The 22,809-nt window shown below is 42.0% G+C and overlaps 1 protein-coding gene across 1 annotated transcript; it reads right to left on the reverse strand.

Moving 5' to 3' along the window:
• Window positions 1-287: 287 nt before the first annotated feature.
• On the reverse strand, window positions 288-22,553 carry LOC100471275 (zinc finger protein 2 homolog). The gene is made up of 6 exons (XM_019801714.2): window positions 22,474-22,553; window positions 20,166-20,261; window positions 11,691-11,783; window positions 8,595-8,734; window positions 693-2,159; window positions 288-411 (listed from the first exon to the last, which is right to left on the reverse strand). Exons 5-6 carry the CDS (start codon window positions 1,790-1,792, stop codon window positions 312-314), a joined length of 1,200 nt encoding a protein of 399 aa, XP_019657273.1. The 5' UTR covers window positions 1,793-2,159; window positions 8,595-8,734; window positions 11,691-11,783; window positions 20,166-20,261; window positions 22,474-22,553; the 3' UTR covers window positions 288-311.
• Between the last annotated feature and the right edge of the window lie 256 nt (window positions 22,554-22,809).

A 22,809-nucleotide genomic window follows, 5' to 3' on the forward strand; every position in this document is an offset into this window, starting at 1 on the left:
AACCAGCCTGTGTTTTAGGGGAGAAAATAACAGTGCAGGGGGAAGGGAGGGACATGGATGGATAATAACAGGATTTGGTAGACATAGAGAATTTTGACTCAAAACATCCAGGGAAACCAGATTGTGGAATAGGAGCATCTAGATAACATATATAACATGGTAAAAGATCAAGGATTTCCCAGTATTGGTTATATTTATAGGTTTATAGCATTTTAGAGGTAATAGGGATCCTGGAGACCTTCTAAGCTCAAAATCCCTCATTTACCAAATAAGGACACTGTGACCTGGTGAAAGTAGGTGACTTGTCCAAGTTAGTGGCAGATCAGGACTACATACCAGGTCTTTGGGCTGTCCAGTTTAGCACTCTCACCTTTTCTCTCCAGTGTGAAGTCTCTGATATCCAAAGGAGATCTACAGTATGACACAATAGAACTTATCTTTAGCACAAATCTCCATCGTTTAGAACATTAGCTATTTAAACCTTCTGGTGTAAAGGAGTGTTTTACATTCTGAATTAAGATTTCTCTGTTTTATATGGTTTCTTTGCAGTGGTATTATCTGATATAGTAACTTATACTTCAACTGAAAGATTCCTACAATCATTACATTTATTAGGTTTCTATGTTACATGACTTCCTGATTACCACTGAAGAGTTAATCCTGGTGAAGGATTCAATGAAAACTCAACTCACGTATGAGTCCTCTGATGTCGCGTAAGGTTTGTGCTCCGACTGAAGGCTTTTCCACATTCGTTACACTGATATGGTTTCTCTCCTGTATGAGTTCTCTGATGCACTATAAGGGATGAATTCTTAATGAAGGCTTTTCCACACTGATCACATTCATAGGGTTTCTCACCGGTATGAATTCTTTGATGTTCAATAAGGTATGCAGTCTGGCTGAAAGCCTTTCCACATTCATTGCATTCATAAGGTTTCTCTCCAGTATGAATAACCTGATGTACAGTAAGGGAAGATCGCCCAGTGAAATGTTTTCCACATACCATACATTCATAAGGTTTCTCTCCAGTATGAATTCTCCGATGTTGAGTAAGAGATGAATTCTTGCTGAAAGCTTTTCCACACTGATTACATTCAAAAGGTTTTACTCCAGAATGAAGTCTCTGGTGTTCTATAAGGTATGTACTTTGGCTAAAGGATTTCCCACATTTGTTACATTTGTAGGGTTTTTCTCCAGTGTGATTTCGTTGATGCAGAGTAAGGGTTGAGCTTTTACTAAAGGCTTTTCCACATTCACTACACTCATAGGGTTTTTCTCCAGTATGACTTCTCTGATGTACAATAAGGTGCATGCTCTGACTGAAGGCTTTCCCACATTCATTGCATTCATAGGGTTTTTCTCCTGTGTGAGTTCTCTGATGCACTGTAAGATTCATGCTTTGGGTAAAAGCTTTCCCACATTCGTTACATTTGTACGGTTTCTCTCCAGTATGAATCCTTTCATGTTGAATAAGGGATGAATTCTTACGGAAAGCTTTTCCACACTCTTTACACTGATAGGGTTTCTCTCCAGTGTGAGTTCTTTGATGAACAGTAAGGTTCATGCTCTGGCTGAATGTTTTCCCGCATTCGTTACATTTGTAGGGTTTCTCTCCAGTATGAATTCTTTGATGTACAGTAAGGGAGGAGCGTTCAATAAAGTGCTTCCCACATACATTACACTTATAGGGTTTCTCCCCGGTATGAATCCTCTGGTGCTTAAGAAGAGATGAGCTCTGGCTGAAGGTTTTCCCGCATTCATTACATTCATAGATTTTCTTTCCTACAAACATACTTTGCGTTTTAATTAATTCAGAATTCTGTTTAGTGTCTTCTCCGTGTGAATTCTGATTATGGGGCCTTTGTCCCACAGGAATACTTTGTTGTATATCAAGGATTGACCCCTGACTAGAACGTCGTTCAAATTCATGACCTTCACATGCCCTCCTCTCAGGGAGGGTTTCCTTATGAGTAATGGCCACTTGGCGCAGATGTCTGTCCTGGGTTTTCTGTCACCCATCTAACCAATTATCAGGTTCCCAGGCTTCCCCTAAAGAAGAAGGCCAGAGACCTTCCCTTTCCATTATTACCCCATAGGATAAATCTTCAGTAATGCTGGGCTTTGTAGTTGTTCTTTGGTTTCAAGTCTTGTCTCCCAGTCTGAAAAAAATAAAAAATTCAAATACACATTGGTTTCTGTGCTGGGAGACAAAAAACTGTATAAGGTGGGAATGAAAGAAACAGAATAACTGTGGGGCACATGTGAGAGCTTTAAAAGATGTCCCTACAGGGGTGCCTGGGTGGCACAGTGGTTAACCGTCTGCCTTCTCACGGCGTGATCCCGGCGTTATGGGATCGAGCCCCACATCAGGCTCCTCTGCTATGAGCCTGCTTCTTCCTCTCCCACTCCCCCTGCTTGTGTTCCCTCTCTCGCTGGCTGTCTCTATCTCTGTTAAATAAATAAATAAAATCTTTAAAAAAAAAAAAAAAAGGATGTCCCTACAATTAGGAAGAAAACCAGAAGGGAGGGAAAGAACAGTGAACCAGTCCATAAATAACAGGAGAACTAGAGGAGATAGTAAACAGAGAAAAGAGTAAGCCTATGTATCAGGAGGGATGGACACTGAAATCACTGACCTCTGGACAAGGCTGAATAATGGAGATGGAATGAAGGGAAAATATACAGACAGGCTGGGATCAGGGGGAGGCCGATCAGAAAGCCCTGCCACATTGTACCTGATATTCCCACCAGCAGTTTCTTCCCCCCTGCAATGCTGCCTCTAATTCTGACACTAAATCTTTGTACAACACTGCAGTGTGACACTGCAAAAGATTATTGGCTCTGGAGTCAGACACACTTGGGCTTAAACTCTGGCTGTTAACTTACCCTCTGGGAGTTTTCACAGATATAAAATAAAGATAAAAATAATCTGATGAGGATTAAGTAAGACAATGCATATAAACTACCCTTCAGGAATATGCTTATTTGGAACATAAAATACCACAGCCTACTTGAAACTTAAAGGAGGATGACACAATCTAAAGGTTCCCCCCACCACCAACTTTCAACAGGCTACAAGTTTCTCATTCTCTTTAGGTAAGAGGGTCTGACAGAGCCCTACCGTTTCCTAAATAGCCATTCGTTAGAGATGTGAACTGGTGGCAGGGAGAGGGAAAGCAGGATCTGTTGAGCTGCTTGAGATGGGGCTGAAGGAAGGACCTTGTGGCCACTCAGACTTTATTTTCTCAGATTCCACTTATCCTCAACAAAATGGCTGGGGGGGGGGGCAATGAGAGGCAGAGGACAGAAAACTACAATCTGAGAATCAGCTGTCAGCTTGATCAAAATTACCACAGCCAAGATCAACACTAAACCAACAAACCAAAGGCCTGTGGGCAGGAGGCTTTACTATGAAGCATGAAGGATGCATTAACTGGACCGCCTCCTTGCAACCTGAGCTGCTTATGTAAAATAAGAGAAAAAGTGGAAAGCCACGCAGGTCCACTTCTAAAACACATACACCACCAGGTAATCCCAGAAAGGACCTATCCAATCGAGTGTGAATATCAACAGGCAACACATGAACTGGAGGCCGCCTCCTGCCCCATCACTGTATCACATCCAACTGTGCAATCAAAACTCTACCCAGTAAACAACATAAAGGGCAAAGGAGGAGCCATTCATACTGCTAGACAAATACAAACTCCAGACAGTACTGCCCTCATTCAAAGATAAATGATACACAGAAAATAACAAATGTGGAAATTATGTAGAGGTTCAAGAAATAAAATTTTAAAATAATAAAAACAGGAGAATGAGGAAAAAACATAAAAACCACCTGGAAAATAAACACTGGAAGAAAAATGAAATGCTTCCAGTCATCAAAAGGCATCAAAAAGGAAGCAAACAAAAACAGTGACATACTGGGAAGAGATCTTTGCAACACATGGCCCACACAGGACTAGAAACTAGATCTGGAAAACAATGTCCATGGAACAGTAAGCCCACCAGAAGAATGGGCAAAAGACTTAAACAGGCACTTAAGAAAAGGAAACGTTGGTGGTGAGTTAACAAGCAAAGATACCCAATCTCAACAGTAACCAGGAGAAGAGAGATTAAAGCTCCAATGAGTAACATCCACCTGAGTAAAAAAATTTGAAAAGTGTAGACTGGTAGCTTCAGATTTTAGAAAGATGAGCTGTAATGGGAACTTTTATATTACTGCTGGTGGAAATGTAATTTGGTTCAGGTGTCTGAAAACGTTTAACACTACCTAGTAATGTAAGACAGGCACACAGACTGGGATTTAACAAACCCACCAGCAGGTACATACGCTTAGGGAATCTGCTTTGCAAAGGTACACCACAATTCATAATTTTTAAGGTAACATTGTGCACAAGAGCAAAGAACTGGAAATCACCCAAGTGTTACCAACAATAGAATGGATAACTAAATTGTGAAGTATTTATGACAACAGGATAATTGAAAACAGTGAATGTTAAGGATGTCCTGTTTGTGTCTCTCCAAAACTCATGTGTTGAAGCCTGATTCCCAATAAGATAAGTTTAGGAGGGGGAGGACCTTCGGAAGTCATTGAGTCATGAAGGTAAAGCCCTTGTGAGAAGTGACACACAAAACAGAGCTTGCTTCCCCTCCCTCTGCTGTCATGTGCAGATGCAATGTGAGGGCAGCTGTCTATGAAGCAGGAGGAGGGCCCTCACCAGAAAGTCAACCATGCTGGCCTCCCATCTTAGACTTCCTGCCTCCAGGAACTATGAGAAATAGATGGCGGATGTTAGAGCTACCAAGTCTATGGTGTTCAGTTATAGCAGCCCGAACCAACAGAGAACATTAACCAAAGCTACATAGGATAATCAGAATGAATAAATAATTTAAGCAAAGTCACACAAAAATATATATAGTAAGAGTCCATTCAGATAAAGTTTAAAAACATACTAAAACTAAATGTATTGTTTAGAGATCCCTTTATGGATGGCAATACTGTAAGGAAAAGCAAGGAAAGGGAATTATCACAAACACGAGAAGAATGGTTATGTCTTGGGTAAGAGGATGTGAATGAGGAGGCTCACACAAAGCATGTCTAAGATAGTGGCAATGTTCTGTTTCCGAACCTGGGTTCTAGTGCCAGGATGTTTGCTTTCCTTATTCGTTCATCTGTATTGTCATGAACCATAAAGAGAAGCAGTATGGCATAATGGTTAAGACAACAACTTTGGAGCCAGGCCTGGGTCCATTTAGCTGTGTGACCTTGGGCAGGTTACTTAACCTGTCTGTGCTCCTGTTTCCTCATCTGTTAAATGGCACCTATTGTATAGTGTTGATATAAGAACAAAAATTAGTGGGGCGCCTGGGTGGCTCAGTCGTTAAGCATCTGCCTTTGGCTCAGGGCATGAGACTAGAGTCCTGGGATCGAGCCCCGCATAGGGCTCCCTGCTGTCCACTGGGAGCCTGCTTCTTCCTCTCCCACTCCCCCTGCTTGTGTTCCCTCTCTCGCTGGCTGTCTCTCTCTCTGTCAAATAAATTAAAATTAAAAAAAAAGAACAAAAATTAGTTAATATTTATAAAGAACTTAGAAGAATATGTAGATTTTTTGCAAAATAGTACATGTATTTTACATATTCTTCTGTATATATGGCATTTCTAAAAATGAGAACAAAATATTTGCTATTTTGTAAAATACTAAATAATTTTAAGTTGAAACATCACTATATACTAAAGAAAACGTAATAGTAAGACTCAGTATAGCTTCATGGAATTTGGAGATCTAATTTAAAAAGTTAATTCTGGAGATTTGCTGTGGGAAAAGAAAAATGGATTACCAATAACTTTTTAAAAAACTGACTGAAGCAATTGCTCCAAGAACATGGAATACCAAAGACAGTGAAGCCATCTCTACAAGGGACTGAGGAAAGACCAATGTGACTCAAGAATTGCCCCTGTCCAGTACTCTATACATGCGCAGAGAAAACCAAAACACACATTCTTAAACATGAAAGATTTAGTAATTATAGCACTCCTATGCCATTCCTGAAATATTACTTAGATATTCGATTTGAACAAATGATTTATCTAGGAGTTCCAGAATGCTTGCTATTAGGAATCTATTACTATATTAATAGGACATGAGGAAAAGGACACGTGACCAACCTGAGGGATACTTCAAAAGTATCTGATAATATCCAATGCTGGATCCTGATTTAAAAATAAAATTATAAGCAACATACCAAGCATACACATAAAATAATAGAATTCACACTAACAAAAGAATCAAGGAAAGGATGCTTACTATTTAATATTGTTCCCATAGTGTGACCAGTACATCAGACAACTTAGAGGGGAGGAAATTTTACTTTTCTCAGATCACATGACTGTATCCCTGGAAAACAAAATTCTTAGGGTAGCTGTACTCCGAATTAGTGAAGTGTTGAGGGGTTGGGACTGGAGCACTAAGGATCAAAAACTGTAGCTCTTCTAGGACTGGATGAGGTCTCAGATGCTTGCTATTTTGCTGTCTCATTAAACAAGGACCCTGTAACAGGCACAGCAATGTGCTTGGCCAGGATAAGGGTTCGTGGACTGTTAGTTGTTATCATTACCATTATTATTTCGTGTTAAACAATATACAGCCCCCTCTTCCTTACTTCCTAAACAGGACTTTCGAGTGATAGCCCATACTCCCTTATTGTCTTAGAATGTCTAGTTATAGGGTTTATGTAATTTTGGTACACGTCAGGACATGAACAAGAGCCCCCAGGACAGAGGCATCTGAGAGAACACAGATCCTTTCAGTCTGTATGGCTGACACTAGCCACAGTAGAGGCCAAGAGCCTGCAGAGAACTGGGGTGGGTACAGCTCTCGGGCAGCAGGTCCTGCTCGGCAAGTCAATTCATTTCTTTTTGTCTTTCTTCAATCCCCTGTGTAGTCGGTAAGTTACTCCTTCCACTGCACCAGATAATTTCAATATTCACCTGACTGGACTTCCTACTGAACAGTCTTGCTACTGTACAGGGCATTCTCCATGTAGCAGCCAGATGGAGCCTCTGAACATGAAATATCTCTTCAAGAAATATCTATTGAGCCAGGTGCTGATTAAGGTGCTAACAATGAACAAAACACATTTCTGCCCTTAAGGAAATTGTATTTCCATGAGAGAAAGAGGGGCAATCAACATAATAAATAAGTAAAATACTTAGAATTTAGAAGGCCTACCTCATGGGAAAAATAAAAGCAATAATATGGAAATAGGGAACGTGATGGGTGAGAGGAATGGTTTGTAATTTCACATAGAGTCTTCAGGAAAGGCCACAATGAAAAGGTGATACTGAAGCCAAGACTTTAGGGACCAAGGAGGGAGTCACAGGACTACTGAAGGGAAAGCATCCCACACAGCAGGAAGTAGCAGTGCTGAGGCCTCGGGGCAGATGTGGGCCTGCCCTGTGTAAGGATCAATGCACTGTGGATACGTCTACGTGTATGATGGTCTTTCAGATTAGTTTTCCTATTAATGGAGGCAAAGACATGTGTTTGTACCAAACACGAGGGAGTCTCAGGTTAGCATGAAGGTAAACAGGAACTCTGTAACTAAGTATATAAATTCCATGTATGTACATATATGTTAACACGTGTGTGCGCACACAAACACACACAGAGTCACCCATTCTCATTCTGAGAATGATACAAAATCGTGTATAAAACACAAATAATAGGTTTCTACGTTTAGTAGAAATAGTATAGTAAATATAGATAGTAAAGGGTGGCTTCCTGGAGAGCTTAAAATGTTACAGAAGCCCTAACTGTATCTTATTTTATAGACATAATCTTTGGTAATAGATTTTAATACTACGCACATGTTCTTGTTTGTTTCCTTCATGACTGTACTTCACCAGCGGATTTAAGTCTAATGACCACTGATTTGGGGCTAAAAATTCACTGCTTTCCACATTACTAATAATTCCCATCTGTGTTTCAACATTAACAAGTTTATGCTGTCTCTAACAGAACTTCTCTCTGTATATTTTCTACTCAGCTTTTATAAAATAGAGGCAAAATCTAATGAAGCTTTCCAAAACTATACACATGAAAACCTTAGTACAGAAAAAGAAAACAATCATCCGGGGCACCTGGGTGGCTCAGTCGGTGAAGCATCTGACTCTTGATTTTGGCTCAGGTCATGGTCTCAGGGTTGTGGGATTGAGCCCTGTGTCGGGCTGTGTGCTGAGCCTGGAGTCTGCTTAAGATTCTTTCTCTCTCCCTCTGCCCCTCCCTGCCCCCCACAAGCTCACACACACTCTCTCTCTTTAAGGAAAAAAAAAAAAAAAGGAAAGAAAAGAAAGAAAACAATCATCTAAAAGAAAAATTGGGCCGTGACCTAGAGGTTCTATCTTTGCTAGATGTACTTGGAAATAAGTCACAGCAAGGCAGGGAAAGAAAGCTGTAACTTTTTTGTTTCAGAATTAGCATTAAACTCGAAGGCAGAAACAAAACAAAACAAGAAACCTGTGTTCAACTTCTGGCATGTCATTCCCCCTTTGAACCCGTCTCTCCCACTGAGAGGAGGGCTGGCAGTACCTACCCCATAGGATGGTTATGAGGAGTGAGTCATGATGGCTGGAGAAGAGCTGAGCACAGCACTCAGTCCTCCACGCTTTCTTGTCTTGGTTTTGAACAGAAGACTAAATGGTACCTTAATCTGGCAGTAACATTGAAGAAAATCTGGAAAAAACAAGACCCACAATTAGCACACCACCCATTTTTCGGGCTTCATCCTATGGCTCCACTTTTCTGGGTCTTTAGTTTCTCCTCTCTGCTCCCGTAAATACACTTGAGTCTCTTCACTGGTAAACAAAGCAGAGGCGCTCGACCTCTGACTTGTCTCAGCTCTTGCCCTTTCTTCCTTTTCCTCTAAAGTGAACCCTGTTGAAAAAACTGTCTGTAATGTCTTTACTTGTTTGCTTCTTTACTCATCTACCCACAGCACATTTCCCTCTGCACCAAGAGTGCTCTTCTCCAGGCCAGATCCTTAATGCCCTTCTAGCTAAGGCCAACAGCACCCTCCAGTTCTCACTTGGCATGCTGTACTCTCCCACTGCTTCTCTCTTCCTTTGGTTCGCCCTACATTCTCTCCTTCTCCTTTGACAACTCTTTCTGTCCCCTTCACTGTGGCATCTTTGGCCCCAAGTCAATCTTATTGTCCTTTAGGGTTCCGTCCTTGCTGCCTTGACCTTCTCATTCCCTCTCCCTGATCATTAATAATACTCATTGATATGAATGTCACAGGATTATAACTTTCAAATCTGTATTTTCACTTATTTTCTAAAAATTCTACTTGATGCCATTCAGTATTCACTTAACGAACATATATTAAATACCTACTCTGGCAGGCAACGTGCCAGGCAGGAGACATAAAGCAAAGTTAGCTCAATCATGACAATTCAGTGAGCCTGCATACTAGTGGCTAGACAGACATTCAGAGAGACAAGGCAAATATAATGTGAAATGGATTCATAAACAATGAAGAATATTTAGGATTTAGCCCAGTGGAGAAGCCTGAAAGACCAATAAAGAAGAGAGAGGAAAACCCAGGATCAAGAATACATGTGTTTGGGGCGCCTGGGTGGCACAGCGGTTAAGCGTCTGCCTTCGGCTCAGGGCGTGATCCCGGCATTATGGGATCGAGCCCCACATCAGGCTCCTATGCTATGAGCCTGCTTCTTCCTCTCCCTCTCCCCCTGCTTGTCTTCCCTTTCTCGCTGGCTGTCTCTATCTCTGTCGAATAAATAAAATCTTTAAAAAAAAANAAAAAAAAAAAAAAAAAAAAGAATACATGTGTTTGCCTCTGCTGCCTCCAGAAAACCCACCAAAATGACAGTAGGATAATGAAAAAGGCATCTATAAACCTACCAAAGTAATCTAGAGAACAAAGGAAAAATGCTGTATACATATACTAAAAAATGAAACAAACCAAAAAAATAACTTAAATATTCTTGTATAGACAAAAGAAATTCATGTATGCATTTAAAAAGATTGCTATTAAGAAAGAAGGAACACTCAGAATGAGAAGAAGGCCCATAGAAATTTAATAAAAAATAGAAATAAATTTTTTTCAGAGAAGGACGGAAAGACTAAGGAAATCTTTACATCTCCTGGCAGTCTTCCCTTCAAACAAGGCCATGCAGTCAACCACAGGGTCTTTGCACCTGTTCCCTGGGCCCAGAATGGTCTACATGGCCCATCACTTTGTGAGTTATCTATTCAACAGCCACCTTCAAGGAGAGGCCCTCTCTGATCACTCCGTCTAAAATAAAGCTTCTGTTAACTGATCTAGTTCCCTTATGCTGCTTGCTTTTTCCACACAGCACTAAGACTCTACGCTATTCATTTCCTTCCTTTCCTTTCCCTTCTCCCTCCATGCTTGCTTTCTTTATTAATTTACTATCTCCCCCACTAGACTATAAGCTCCACGGGGAAACTGCCTGTCTTGTTTATTGCTATAGCCACAGTGCTAGGAACAGGGCCTCGTGCTCACAAAATGTTTGTTGAATGAAAAAATTATTTACATAAGAATAAATACATATAGCAATAGTAATCAAACCACAGAATCTATAGTAAAGGCAATTAAAGCCACCATAAGGGATCATTTTATATCTAATAAATTAGCATTAAAAGGCATAAAATATCCAAAGTTGTGCAATATGTAGCAAGAGCCATAAAAAATACATCTTTTGACCCAGTGATTCTTGTAAAATCCCATCCTTTAGAAAGCTTACTGGAAACTGCTGCAATGTTCGTAAGATTCTTTTTTTCCTGTCAGTACGTTCTTTTATTGATTTCTTTTCTTGCTTTATACTTCGGTAACCATACACTATTCAGAGATTAAAAAAAAATATGTGTCTATCTCTTTAATTTAAAAAATGTTTAAGAAGAAATGGTGATCAATGCTTTCATATTGAGTAGAGAATATAAGACTGTAAAATGTATTTTTTCAGAGGAAAGTCAGCAATAACTTCTAACAAATTTCATTTGTGAGGGGGATTAGAAACAGTTAACAAAGATTGAGAGGCATTAAGTGCTTAGAGGAGAATGGGGTGCAGTTGAAAATTTAGGAATCAGAAAGGGAATGTATAAAACGTGAGGTTACTAGTGAAAATAACAAGGCTAAAGTCATCTTCATTTGTTTTTAAATGAAGACTATAAAACACATATACAAGTTTGCAGCTGAGGAAGAAAAACATTAGTTTCCTTTAAGAAAGCTGACAAAGGTTTAAATGAATAAGGGAAAGAAAGCCATGGATACAGGTTATGGCCAATAGGAAAAACGCATGAAATAGGAAAGAGAATGTAACATGGAGGAAGATAGAAAGACAGGGATTCAAAATACAGATGAAGACAGCAAAGCAATAATAATTGGTAAAATTTACTGATGTTCACAGCAATTAATGTGTGCCAAAAGTGTAGTAACTCATTTAACCCTCCTACACTATTCCCTCCCTCCACAGTGAGGACTCTTGCGAGACAGAGGAAGGAGGAGTGATATGAGTAATGCAGAGGCCTTTGAGAGAATATACTGCAGGCAGGGATGCAGGTCCCTCCTGGAGACCCAGGGAGCTCTGCGGTGATTTCTCCCAAGGGGACACACTCATATAACAAGTCCCTGCAGCCTGATCCGTACCTGGAGAGAGGCATGCTGAAAGTTCTTTCTTCATCCAGCTCAGTTCTTCGAGTTCCAGCTGAGAAATCACATTTGGTTTGGAAAGCTGATGCCCTGCTCAGGAGGAGAAATACTAAATTTGGGTTCTGAACTGAGTATTACCACCACTCCTGGTACCTGTCCTTGTCCCTTCCCCGTCAGGCCTTCTGAAGGTTCCATTTTCCATTCCATGTCCAAAGAGGACACCAAGCAACCACCCTAAAACAATGACCTATCACATCGGATTTCAAGTGCAAATTTCTGAACTTCTGCGGTTGTACAAGGTGTCAGTAGGTGGGGAAAGATGTCAGTAGGGAGGTTTTGAGTTAGAATGAGAGGTCCTTACCCAGTGAAACCAAGTCCCTGTAGTTCTCCAGCATCACTGTCCCATACAAGTTCCTCTGAGCAGAATCCAGATGAATCCACTCCTCCCAAGTGCAATCCACAGACACATCCCTGAATGTCACTGACTCCCGAAACTATAAATTCCTGCTCAGAGGATTATGCCAATAAAACCCTCTGAGGGAAGTGGGGGGGGGGAAGCAGCATTAGAAGGGACAGGATAAAGAGATCTGTGTGAGAAAAATGTCTTATCTGCCAAAGAAACTAAACAAAAAATGTACCCATTATCATGAAATAATGAGAGATAAACGTAATATAGAAAGTGCTTTGGGCGCCTGGGTGGCTCAGTCTGTTAAGCATCCAACTCTCGATTTCACCTCAGGTCATTATCTCAGGGTTCTGAGATCCAGCCCTGTGTTGGGCATAGGGCCTGCTTAAGATTCTCTCTCTCTCTCTCTCCCCCTCTCCTGCCCCCTCCCCCATCGTGTGCTCTCTCTCAAATAATGAAATAAGTGAGTAAATTTTAAAAAAGTGCTTTGACATGTAAGGACAGGAAGAGGAAGTAATAGAGAAATAGGGAAAGGTCCTGAAGGCTGCTCTAGATTACCACTGAAAAGAGCAGTACTGTTCCGATGGCCTCTGTTTACCCCACTGGTGAAGGAGGGATCCCGCGCCTTACAGAGCACAAGATGACTGAACACATGACACCCAGCACCAGACAGAAGAGACTGACAGCAATTTATCAGTCACATATTCTCATAGCCTGGGGAAGGAGGAGCTACCCACCGTGCAGGGCCACTCAGGGGCTGCACTTGTGAACCAGAAGGGGCTGTGGGAAGCAGGCTTTGTGATGACAAGTGAGGTGACCCTTGGTTACCGTGAGAAGATGCAGTCGGCTTGTTTGAACCATTTCATGGGCTGGTAGGGAGGCGAAACCCATTAGGTTGAGGACAGGGAGGGGTGCACCTGGTCTGGCTGACAGGACAGCTAAGTAGGGTGCTTTTCCTGCTGCGTGGGGGCAGGGAGACCAGGAGAACTCATAGCCAGGTCTCTGGAGCCAATGAGGCTCAGCGTTGTCGAGGCAGCACATGGAATTTCAGGCTTTACAATATAGGCGGAATCCCAGTTCATGGAAGGAAAGCATGTACAAACAGGATACATGCAGAATATGGTTGAGAGGCCCAAGAAAACATCCAGCTTGACCTGAAAGTGGCATTTTGAATTTATAAGCCCATTTCAGCCTTGTTCTCTAGCCCTTAGACTAGGAAGTAAAACACAATAGGCATTCTGTATCTAATGAGTGTGATGGTTAATTTTATGTGTCAGCTTGACCGGACTAAGCTAAGCCCATATAGCTGGTAAAGTGTTATTATTTCTAGGTGTTACTGTTCGGGTGCTCCCTAGTGAGTCAGTAGGCCGAGTAAAGATCAGCCCGCAGCAGTGTGGAAGGACATCATCCAATCCACTGAGAGCCCAAACAGAACAAAAAGCCTAAGGAAGGACAAATCTGCTGGCTCTGCTTGAGCCGCAACAGCCCTCAGACGGTGCTCCTAGCTCTTGAGCCTTCCAACTCGGACCAGGACTTAACACGCTCCGTCCCGGATCTCAGGCCTCTGGGTTTGAAGTGGAGCTACACCCTGGCTTTCCTGGCCTCCAGATTGCAGAGGGTAGATCGTGGGGACTCTTCAGCCTATGGGTTCTGTTTCTTTGAAGAGGCCTGACTAGTACAAGGAGGGAGTGCTAACCGAGTGCTCACAGTTGCACTGAGTTTTGCACTAACAGGAGAGGCACGCACCTCACCTCATTTAATCCATAGGACGACCTGCTAGATGGCTAGCACTAAGGTCATCGTTTTACACATGAGGACTCTGAGGATCAGAATGGCTAAATAATTTCTCCATGACCACACAGCTGGGACTCCAACCCAGGGCCACCTGTCTCCTCATGTTGTGAGAGGAAAAAGTCAAGAAATGAACCCTTGCAGCCAACCCCCATCAGAGCGAGTGAGAGTGTAGGGGGGAGGGAAAGAGATTCAGAACTGAAGGCTGGGGAGGAAGGAGTGAGTCAAACAGAATGATGACTGAAAAGAGAGCTGCTGGTTGGAAAATGAGCTAATTTCAGCAGAGCAGTGAAGGCAGAAGTCAGCTTACAGTGGTAAAAGGCTTAGTGGAAGATAAGGAATCAGAAGCAGCTAGATGAAATTACTTCAGACTTAGGTGAAAAGATGAGAGAGGACAATATGGAAAGAAGTAAGGACAAGGGAACGGGGATAAAGCCATGGAGGAGGCTTTCATTTAAGGACAGAGAGCGCTGTGCTATGTAAGTGGGCAAAGGGGAGAAAAGTAGTGGAGAGAAAAGGCCTGGATACCAGAGATGGGACAAAGCCCATACCCAAGAAATATGTGTATTTTACGTCCTGCTTGCTGTGAACTTCTAGAAAAAGTGTCAGCAATGAGGCATAGTTCATTCTCTTTCTACCTCATTATTTTCTGCTAATATTTATTTAACTAATATATCAACATAATGTCAAAAATCTCAAATATTGTCAAGAAATGTAAAGATAGCTTCTAGTAGGACACAATTATATGGCTGAATTTCCATTTTATGAAAGGAAAAAAAGGAACCAAGAAAAATCATCAGTTTAACAAATGTAAAGAAAGGAAACAAGAAAGCATAATAAACATAAATCATTAAATAATCCAAAAAAGACGTGATACTTGTATAACAACATATGTGAACAAGCTGACTTTCTCTACTAAAGGACAAAAGCTCTAAAGTTGCTTTCAAATCTAGCATATACAAGAGATGTACCTACAGCACAAACCGGAGAGTTAAAAAGTGAGTGAGTGTATGTGGGGGGAGAGGGGCTAGAGACAAGATACATCAGGCCAGTGTAAATAAAAAGAAAGCGCGGAGAAAAGAAAAAAGACTAGGAGGAGAACATATGAATATCAGATAAGGTAGAATGTAGGTGGACACAAAGCATAAGCCCCTTCTTTGGGAAAAAAGGTAACATCAGAAATAGGATATTCTCTTTCCAAAAATTAATCCACTTTCTTTTTCAATAAATTGCCTTGTTGGCTGAATATACTGGAAAAAATTAAAAGCCCAGATTCAGACTCTTGGCTGGTCTTCCCATTTCCCTGGATTCTCGTCGGCTTCAGTGCAGAGCTCCCTAGAGTGTCCCAGAGCTTGTCTCTACTGTGAAACAGGCTGTGGCCCCCTGAGCTGTATAGAAGGGCTCCTGAAGCCTGACTTAGAGAAGCACAGAAGAGCATTTTCAAAAGCTAATGTGAAACTTCCTGTTTCAAAACGTATTTTTTTTTAAAGATTTTATTTATTTATTTGACAGAGATAGAGACAGCCAGCAAAAGAGGGAACACAAGCAGGGGGAGTGGGAGAGGAAGAAGCAGGCTCATAGCGGAGGAGCCTGATGTGGGGCTCGATCCCATAACGCTGGAATCACGCCCTGAGCCGAAGGCAGACGCTTAACCGCTGTGCCACCCGTATTTTGTCATAAAACGTATTTGTTGTTAATCTCTATTGTCCATAAAATGTATTTGTTGTTAATCCCTTCAGAGGTTTTTCCCTTTCTCCTTTCCACTTAATATGTATTTGTTGTTAATATGGTCTTTTCTCCCAAGGGCTACATTAAAAGCACAGGGTAACTCGTGGTGTTTGAAATAAGCAGCTTCATGGGTTTGTTTCTTCCATGCAAAAGTTTTCTTAAACCTAAAGACACAGGCTTTTTGATATTGTTATTCTTTGAAAAGGTTGAGGATCCAGTGGAATAAATGGGGATATTTTAAATGAGCGAAGTATAATTTATAAAGAAGGTATGACAGTTTGAGGCACCACAGCAGCACAATGTCTTCAGATATAATTCTTAGCTATCCATTATTTTATTTTTTTAAGATTTATTTACTTATTTAAGAGACAGTGCACGTGTGAGTTGGGGGTGGTGCAGAGGCAGAGGAAAAGAATCTCAAGCAGACTCCCTGCTGAGCACAGAGCCCGATGTGGGGCTCAATCCCACGACTCTGAGATCATGACTTCAGCTGAAACCAAGTGTTGGATGCTTAACTGACTGAGCCACGCAGGCGCCCCAGCAATCCAATTTTTTTAAAAAAAATCTCAATCAGGTTTAAATCACAATCACAACAAAAACGAAACACCTCAGAATACACTTAATAGGAATATGCAAGATTCTTTTTTTTTTTTTTAAGATTTTATTTATTTATTCAACAGGGATAGAGACAGCCAGCGAGAGAGGGAACACAAGCAGGGGGAGTGGGAGAGGAAGAAGCAGGCTCACAGCAGAGGAGCCTGATGTGGGGCTCGATCCCGGAACGCCGGGATCACGCCCTGAGCCAAAGGCAGACGCTTAACCGCTGTGCCACCCAGGCGCCCCGAGGAATATGCAAGATTCTTGTGATCAGACTTAACAAAAACCATTATGAAGGATCTGAATAAAATAAAGGGTAGTTTTTTTTTTTTTGGTTTGTTTTTTGTTTTTTTTAAAGATTTTATTTATTTGACAGAGAGAGAGACAGCCAGCAAGAGAGGGAACACAGCAGAGGAGTGGGAGAGGAAGAAGCAGGCTCCCAGCAGAGGAACCCGACGTGGGGCTCGATCCCAGAACGCCGGGATCACGCCCTGAGCCGAAGGCAGACGCTTAACCGCTGTGCCACCCAGGTGCCCCTGAGGGGTAGTTTTTTTTTATTCAATAGGAAGACTAAAGATTGTAAAAGATGATATGGATTTAATGGAATTCAAATCAGAACTGCATACTTTTTAACAGTTACTGTTGAAATTTGATAATAGTTAATAAAATTTGACCATAAGGGTAAATGTAAAAGAACAGTACAGTAATCCAAAATTTTGGAAAGAAAATCAAGGGGGGCTTTGCTTTATGAAATAACAAAATAAATTCTAAAACAACAAATAAAATAATGTGGCACTATAGCAGAGATAGAGTGATTGGACAGAATCCAGGAAAACTTATGAAACATATATAAATATAGTATACATTAAAGGTAGCATTTCCAGTCTATGGAGAAGCAGCAGATTATTCAGATTACATCAATTGGAACGCCATCTCCTCAGGAATGCCACTCCGGCTGTGCCCAGCTAAACCAGACGTCACCTCCACCAAGCTGCCCTGCTGTGGGGCCTTCACAGCACCTAACAATACCCTCAGTAACTGTTTCTTCTTCTCTGCTGCCTCCTCTCTCTACCTCTGTAAGCCTGTCTCACTCACTGCCATCTTCCTGGCGTCCAGAACACTGCCTAACACCGGTAGGCAGGTGCTCAGTCCCTGTTTAGTGAATGGATGGATGATGAAATGCCACACCACATTGTTAAACGAAGTTAGATTCTGACCTCACATTATATGCGATAAATTCCAGATAGCTCAAGGATGTTAATTTAAAATAATAAAACTAATAGAAAATGTACAAAAATATTTATATAATCTTAGGGTACAGAAAGCCTTTCATAGCATGATTCCAAAGCCAAACAAAGAAAGGGAAAGTTAACTGCATAAAACTTCAAAACTTATTTGTAGCAGACGATGTTATAAACATATTTAAGAAAACTGACAGGGAATAAATAATATGTCGATTTATGGCAAAGGATTAGTATCCACACTGCATAAAAGGCTTCTTTTATATACAAACCACCCAGTATAAAACTGGGCAAGGATGTAAACAGGTATTTAAAAGGCCAGAAGAATGTACGTCCATGCTTATTATTGAGAATTTGAGACCTGCAAATATATATTACAGTCTTAAAAAATTTTTTACAACTACATACCTAGTATGTATAGTTAGGAAAAGAAGACAGAATTTAAAGGCAAATACAAGTCCTACTTAGGCGATTCATAGTCCCATGACCAGCCTATAAAGGAAAGATGGAAAAAGGGGAACAGCTCCAATGCTTCACTGATACATCCCAGGTCCAAGTGTCAAGGTCATCCAAGACAAAGACTGAGGAGCTGTTCCAGGTTAAGGGAGGCTAAGGACATGTAACAGCTGAATGCTAGCTGTGATCTGGATTGGGTCCTGGACCAGATAAAAGATCCAATTTGTGGCAAAATATGTATAAAGTTTGTAGGTTAGCTAACAGTACTGTGTCCATGTAAGTGTCCTCATTTGGTAATTGTATTCTGGTGATGTAAAATGAGAGCTTGTTTTTAGGAAACACATACTGAAGTATTCAGAAATCAAACCCGTGATTGCCTGGGGCGGGGGATGTGGACTGGAAGGGGGTGACAACACTTTCTGTTCTGGGGTGAGGAAAATGTTCTATAGCTTCACTGGGGTAGTGAGTATGTTGGTGCATAAAGTCAAAACTCAATGAGTTATATGCTTAAAATGGGTTATCTTATGTAAAATTACACCTGGAAAAAAAGCTAATTTAAAAACTTAACACTATTTTAACTAAATAAAATAAAATCAAAGCCCTGACAGCCAAACCACAACCTTCATCAACCAAAATCTTCTGAATGCTCCCCCTTTAAACCTTCTTTTCTGGAAACTCCCTCTTTCTTCTATTTTTGTGGGTTCCGTTGCCTTTTATAACTGAGCTTGATAATACTAAGGAGAGAAAGTAGTACCAACAGAAATCCCAACTGTTAGTACTTGTCTTCAGAAGCCTTCTTTAAACTGGTTCTTTTTATAAATAAACAAGTGACATATCTGAGAGAACCGTAATACATGATCTTATGAATAGAGAAAATACCACGAGTCCTGCAGTGTTGCAGATAAAGTTAAGTAAGCCTAACCTGAAAAAACAAAGCAAAACAAAACTTAGGGTCTCTTGGGGCCAAGTCCCCTTGACATCTTCTTCTTTTTCCAAAGAAGCAACAACTCCAGGTTCTTGTAAAAACTAGCAGTTTCCATTTTCTTTTTTTTTTTTTTTTAAGATTTTATTTATGTATTTGAGAGAGAGAGTGAGTGAGCACCAGCAGAGGGAGAGGGAGGAGCAGGTTCCCCACTGAGCGGGGAGCCTGATGCGGGGCTCGATCCCACGACCCTGGGATTAGGACCTGAGCTGAAGGCAGACACTTAACCACCCAGGTGCCCCTAGCAGATTCCATTTTCAAGCCATCTCTCAGGACAAAAAAACCCCTGGGCTCCTCACTACTTTTTCACTGCATGATTTCCTTTAGCTGATGGACACTGCTTCTTCCTAGAAAAGTTGGGAACATGCCAACTCCCTTATCAAAATTCCTCCCCCTCCACCCCCGTGCCTACCACCCTACCAGATGCACAAACTCCTTCTTCCTGGCACTTGACCCCAAACTTTGCATCTGATTCCCTCTCATTACCAGTCTCTGCTACATTTGCTCCACCTCTAAAACTAAAATACCAAGCTAGAATAAAAATGCTAAGAACGCCTTACCGAGTACCTCTAACATTCTAGTAGCCATCCTGAGAACTTTTTACTTGCATTATTTCACTTGAACTTTCAACAAACCTATGAAGTATGTATTATTAAACGAAATTGGCCATGTGAAATGTCAAGTAGGTGGCAAACACTCAGTTAATGCTCTTATTTCTATCATCATCATGAGGAACTTCTGTAAAGGCAGGTTACTTACCCAAGACAGGGCAGCAATTAATAGTAGAGTCGGGATTTAAACTCCGGACACTTTTAACTTCATTATAGCAAATCTTCTCCAGTTATCCCTATCCAACCCTACTTCTGGTTGCCACAGGTCTTGGAACACTGACAATCTGCACACCTAGCCATACTTGTTCTTATTATCATCTTCACGTATAATTATCGTGACTGTATCTGGTAGAGATATGACCTCTCTTTTGGTCTGTGAGAGTCCGTAAACCCTATAAGCACTCAGACCATCTTTCATATGAGTTTTGTTCCTTTGATGATGCCTGTATGGCACCAAAAGCTCAGGAGGCCAGGGCTTCCAGCTGAATAAGGAAGTAGGCTGCTGAGGACATAGTTGAGGGACACTAAGGGGGGCTGGATGGGAAATAGCCAACATTCCGAGATCTCAGTAGCCCCATCCTCTGCAGCGAAGCCCACATACAGTACAGGAATAAGTGCTAAGGAGTAAGGGAGAGGGGTCAGAGAGAAGTATGAGCTCACCTGAGCTGTCAGTGGCAGAGGCCCAGTAGTCACTGCCTTTTCTTTCCTTCCTTCGTGGTCCTCCTAGGGGATGGGCAGGATGCCGAGGGGGCAGAGCTGAGGGACGGAAAAGAAGCCATGAGAACAGCAAATAAAATACCTACAGATCAACCAAATAAGAAGTGTATGGTACCTTCTTAAGGAAAACTGTATTTTTTATTCATGAGGTTTATTTTGCCAAGCTTATTTAGATATATAAAGGATGAACATATTCGTGGATAGGCTGTCACAATATCTAAGCTGTCACTTCTTGTAAATTAATTTATAAACTTAGCACATTCCTAACCAAGGTATACCTAAGTAATAGTATTTTAAAGATAATTATGGAAAAGATCTTTTTTTTTTAAGTTAATTGTGTCATTTAATGACAGCCTGGAAACATTTGAAAGGGAAGAGTGGTGAGAGAGAACCTGCCCACCAGATATCATAGAGCTACAATAATTAGAACACACTGCAATGGAACAGACTGAGTCATTCATGCACCAGATATAATGCTGACCACCTACTGTGTGCTAGGCACCATTCCTAGGGGAGAGGGTAGATACAGCTATAAACAAAACAGATAAACAATTTCTCCATGCCCTCATGGATTATAGTCTAGCAGAGAAAAGGATCAGCAGAACAAATTAAAATCCTACGAACACAAACAATTCAGAAAACATTTTATATGTCAGAATTCAGGATATGAAGAAGTGACATTTCACATCAGTGAAAAAAGAATGAATTAGTAACTTGGAACAAGGGCCAAGGGCTTACCATTTGGAAAAGAATAAAAATCTGCACATTAAATCATACTAAAGGACAAGAAGAAACGGCAGATGAACATTTTTGTGATAATGGGATAGAAGGCCCCCTAACAATGAGGTCAAAGACCCAAACATGAAGGGATGGTTTTCATGTCTAACCATGTGAAAACGTAACACTTCTCTCTAGTAAGAAAACACCGTGTATCAGATACAGAATTTAAAAACAAAACTCAAAATTGCATAAAAATATTCATTAGTGTTCAAACACACATTTAAACAATCCTATCGCTCGCTCGCACCTCTCAGAGAGTTGGAGAATAGGAACACCCAGACTTAGTGTGGATCGGTCAGGCACCCTTACAGTGCAAATGTTTATAAACTACTACTTTTTGGAGAGAGTAAAATGGGAAGGTATCGAAAGCCTTGCAGTATGACCCAGAAATTTCATCTGAAGAGATTTAAAGAATGAGACACGAATGCAAAGATGTGTGTAGCCAGATGGCCTATATGGTTTATAACAGGAAAAAAAAAAAAAAAAAAAAACCACCTGAGAAGGAATGTAAAGTCCTAAAGGGAGGATTGAATTTGGCACAGACCTACTTTTTCTCACGCTCTTTAAAATGAAAATCGGTATAAGTTTTCAAAATATTAACGTTTTTAAATAAGTTTATTCTCCACCTGGTTCGAGTGGTACTTACAACAGATAAAACACTTGTAAAAAATCATAGAGCTTAATATTTGTGCACTTTAAACCCTTTCCAAATGTATTTCAAACCTCAGTTTTAAAAGTAAATGGAGAAAGGGACACTAATGTCCACATCTTTGTGTAAAAACAAAGCCTTTCTATATTTATACGCCGACATGTAGATTTTGACAATTTTCAAATAATTTTTTTCTTAATGCTCCTTTGAATTTTCTGGTTTTCCTATAGTGAACTTATTCTTTTTGGGGGGCTGGGGGAGGCAGAGAAGAAAATGCTTTAAAAAAAAAATAAAGGAGTCCCTGAAATAGAAACCTGCATGGGGTCTGCCTCCCCATTCTTAGATGGGTCAAGAGGAGCCCACGCCAGGGCCGCTCGGAATCAGAGATCACAGAGGGCACGTCCGCGAGATAAGGCGGACACAAAGGGCAGGTGCTGGAGCCCCGAGATCGCGCACCAGGTGCAGCATCCCCCCAAGACTTCCGAAGCGGGGCCCGGGGAAAGCCCGCGGCGGGAAGGAACCCAGGATCTGAGCCCTCGGGCCCGGGGCCGCCGCACCACGTCCTCCGCCCTCGCCGCTCCCGACAGGTGGCGGCCCTCAACTCTCGGCGTTCCCACCCGGCCGGGCTCCCGAGGCGAGAGAGGGCGCACCTGGAGCGAGCGGCCCGGCATAGCGCTGGGACGGAGAGGACGCGGCCCCGGGCCCATCCACGGCCGACCCCGCCCCTCAGGGTCCTCGCGGGGCCATCCGGGCCTCCTCCTGCCTGGGACTCCGCCTGGTGCCAACCCAATCCAGTGCGTCTCACCGCGGCCCCGCACTCACCCTCTCCCAGCAGGAGCGGGAGCAACCGGTGCGGACGCAGCCCTACCCTGCTGTTCGCCCCGGGCGCAGGACTACATTTCCCACAAGGCTGCAGCGGCGCAGCGCGGCGCGGCAGTGAGAGTGCGCAGCCGCGAGTCCGCGGGAGGGCGGGGCGATTCCAACCAGAGGACCGGGGGTACTTCCAGCATGGCTGCCTAGGGTTCGCGGGGTTATATTTTGCGAAGCCGGGAGGGGAGCGTGACGACCTTACCCCGGCTACCCGAAAGAAGCCCTTCCCCGTTAGAGCCTGTCGGTGCTTAACCCATGCGGAGGGGAGAAGGGGCGGAGAGGCTTAAC

The sequence above is a fragment of the Ailuropoda melanoleuca genome, chromosome 3 (genome assembly GCF_002007445.2).
Source record: "Ailuropoda melanoleuca isolate Jingjing chromosome 3, ASM200744v2, whole genome shotgun sequence".
Classification (NCBI taxonomy): domain Eukaryota; kingdom Metazoa; phylum Chordata; class Mammalia; order Carnivora; family Ursidae; genus Ailuropoda; species Ailuropoda melanoleuca.

Coding starts and splice junctions, on each gene's coding strand:
- LOC100471275 (XM_019801714.2), bottom strand. CDS start 1,792: ATGTTTGTAGGAAAGAAAATCTATGAATGTAATGAATGCGGGAAAACC. Junction 412..692: donor CGACATCAGAGGACTCATAC/GTGAGTTGAGTT, acceptor GTCATACTGTAG/ATCTCCTTTGGATATCAGAG.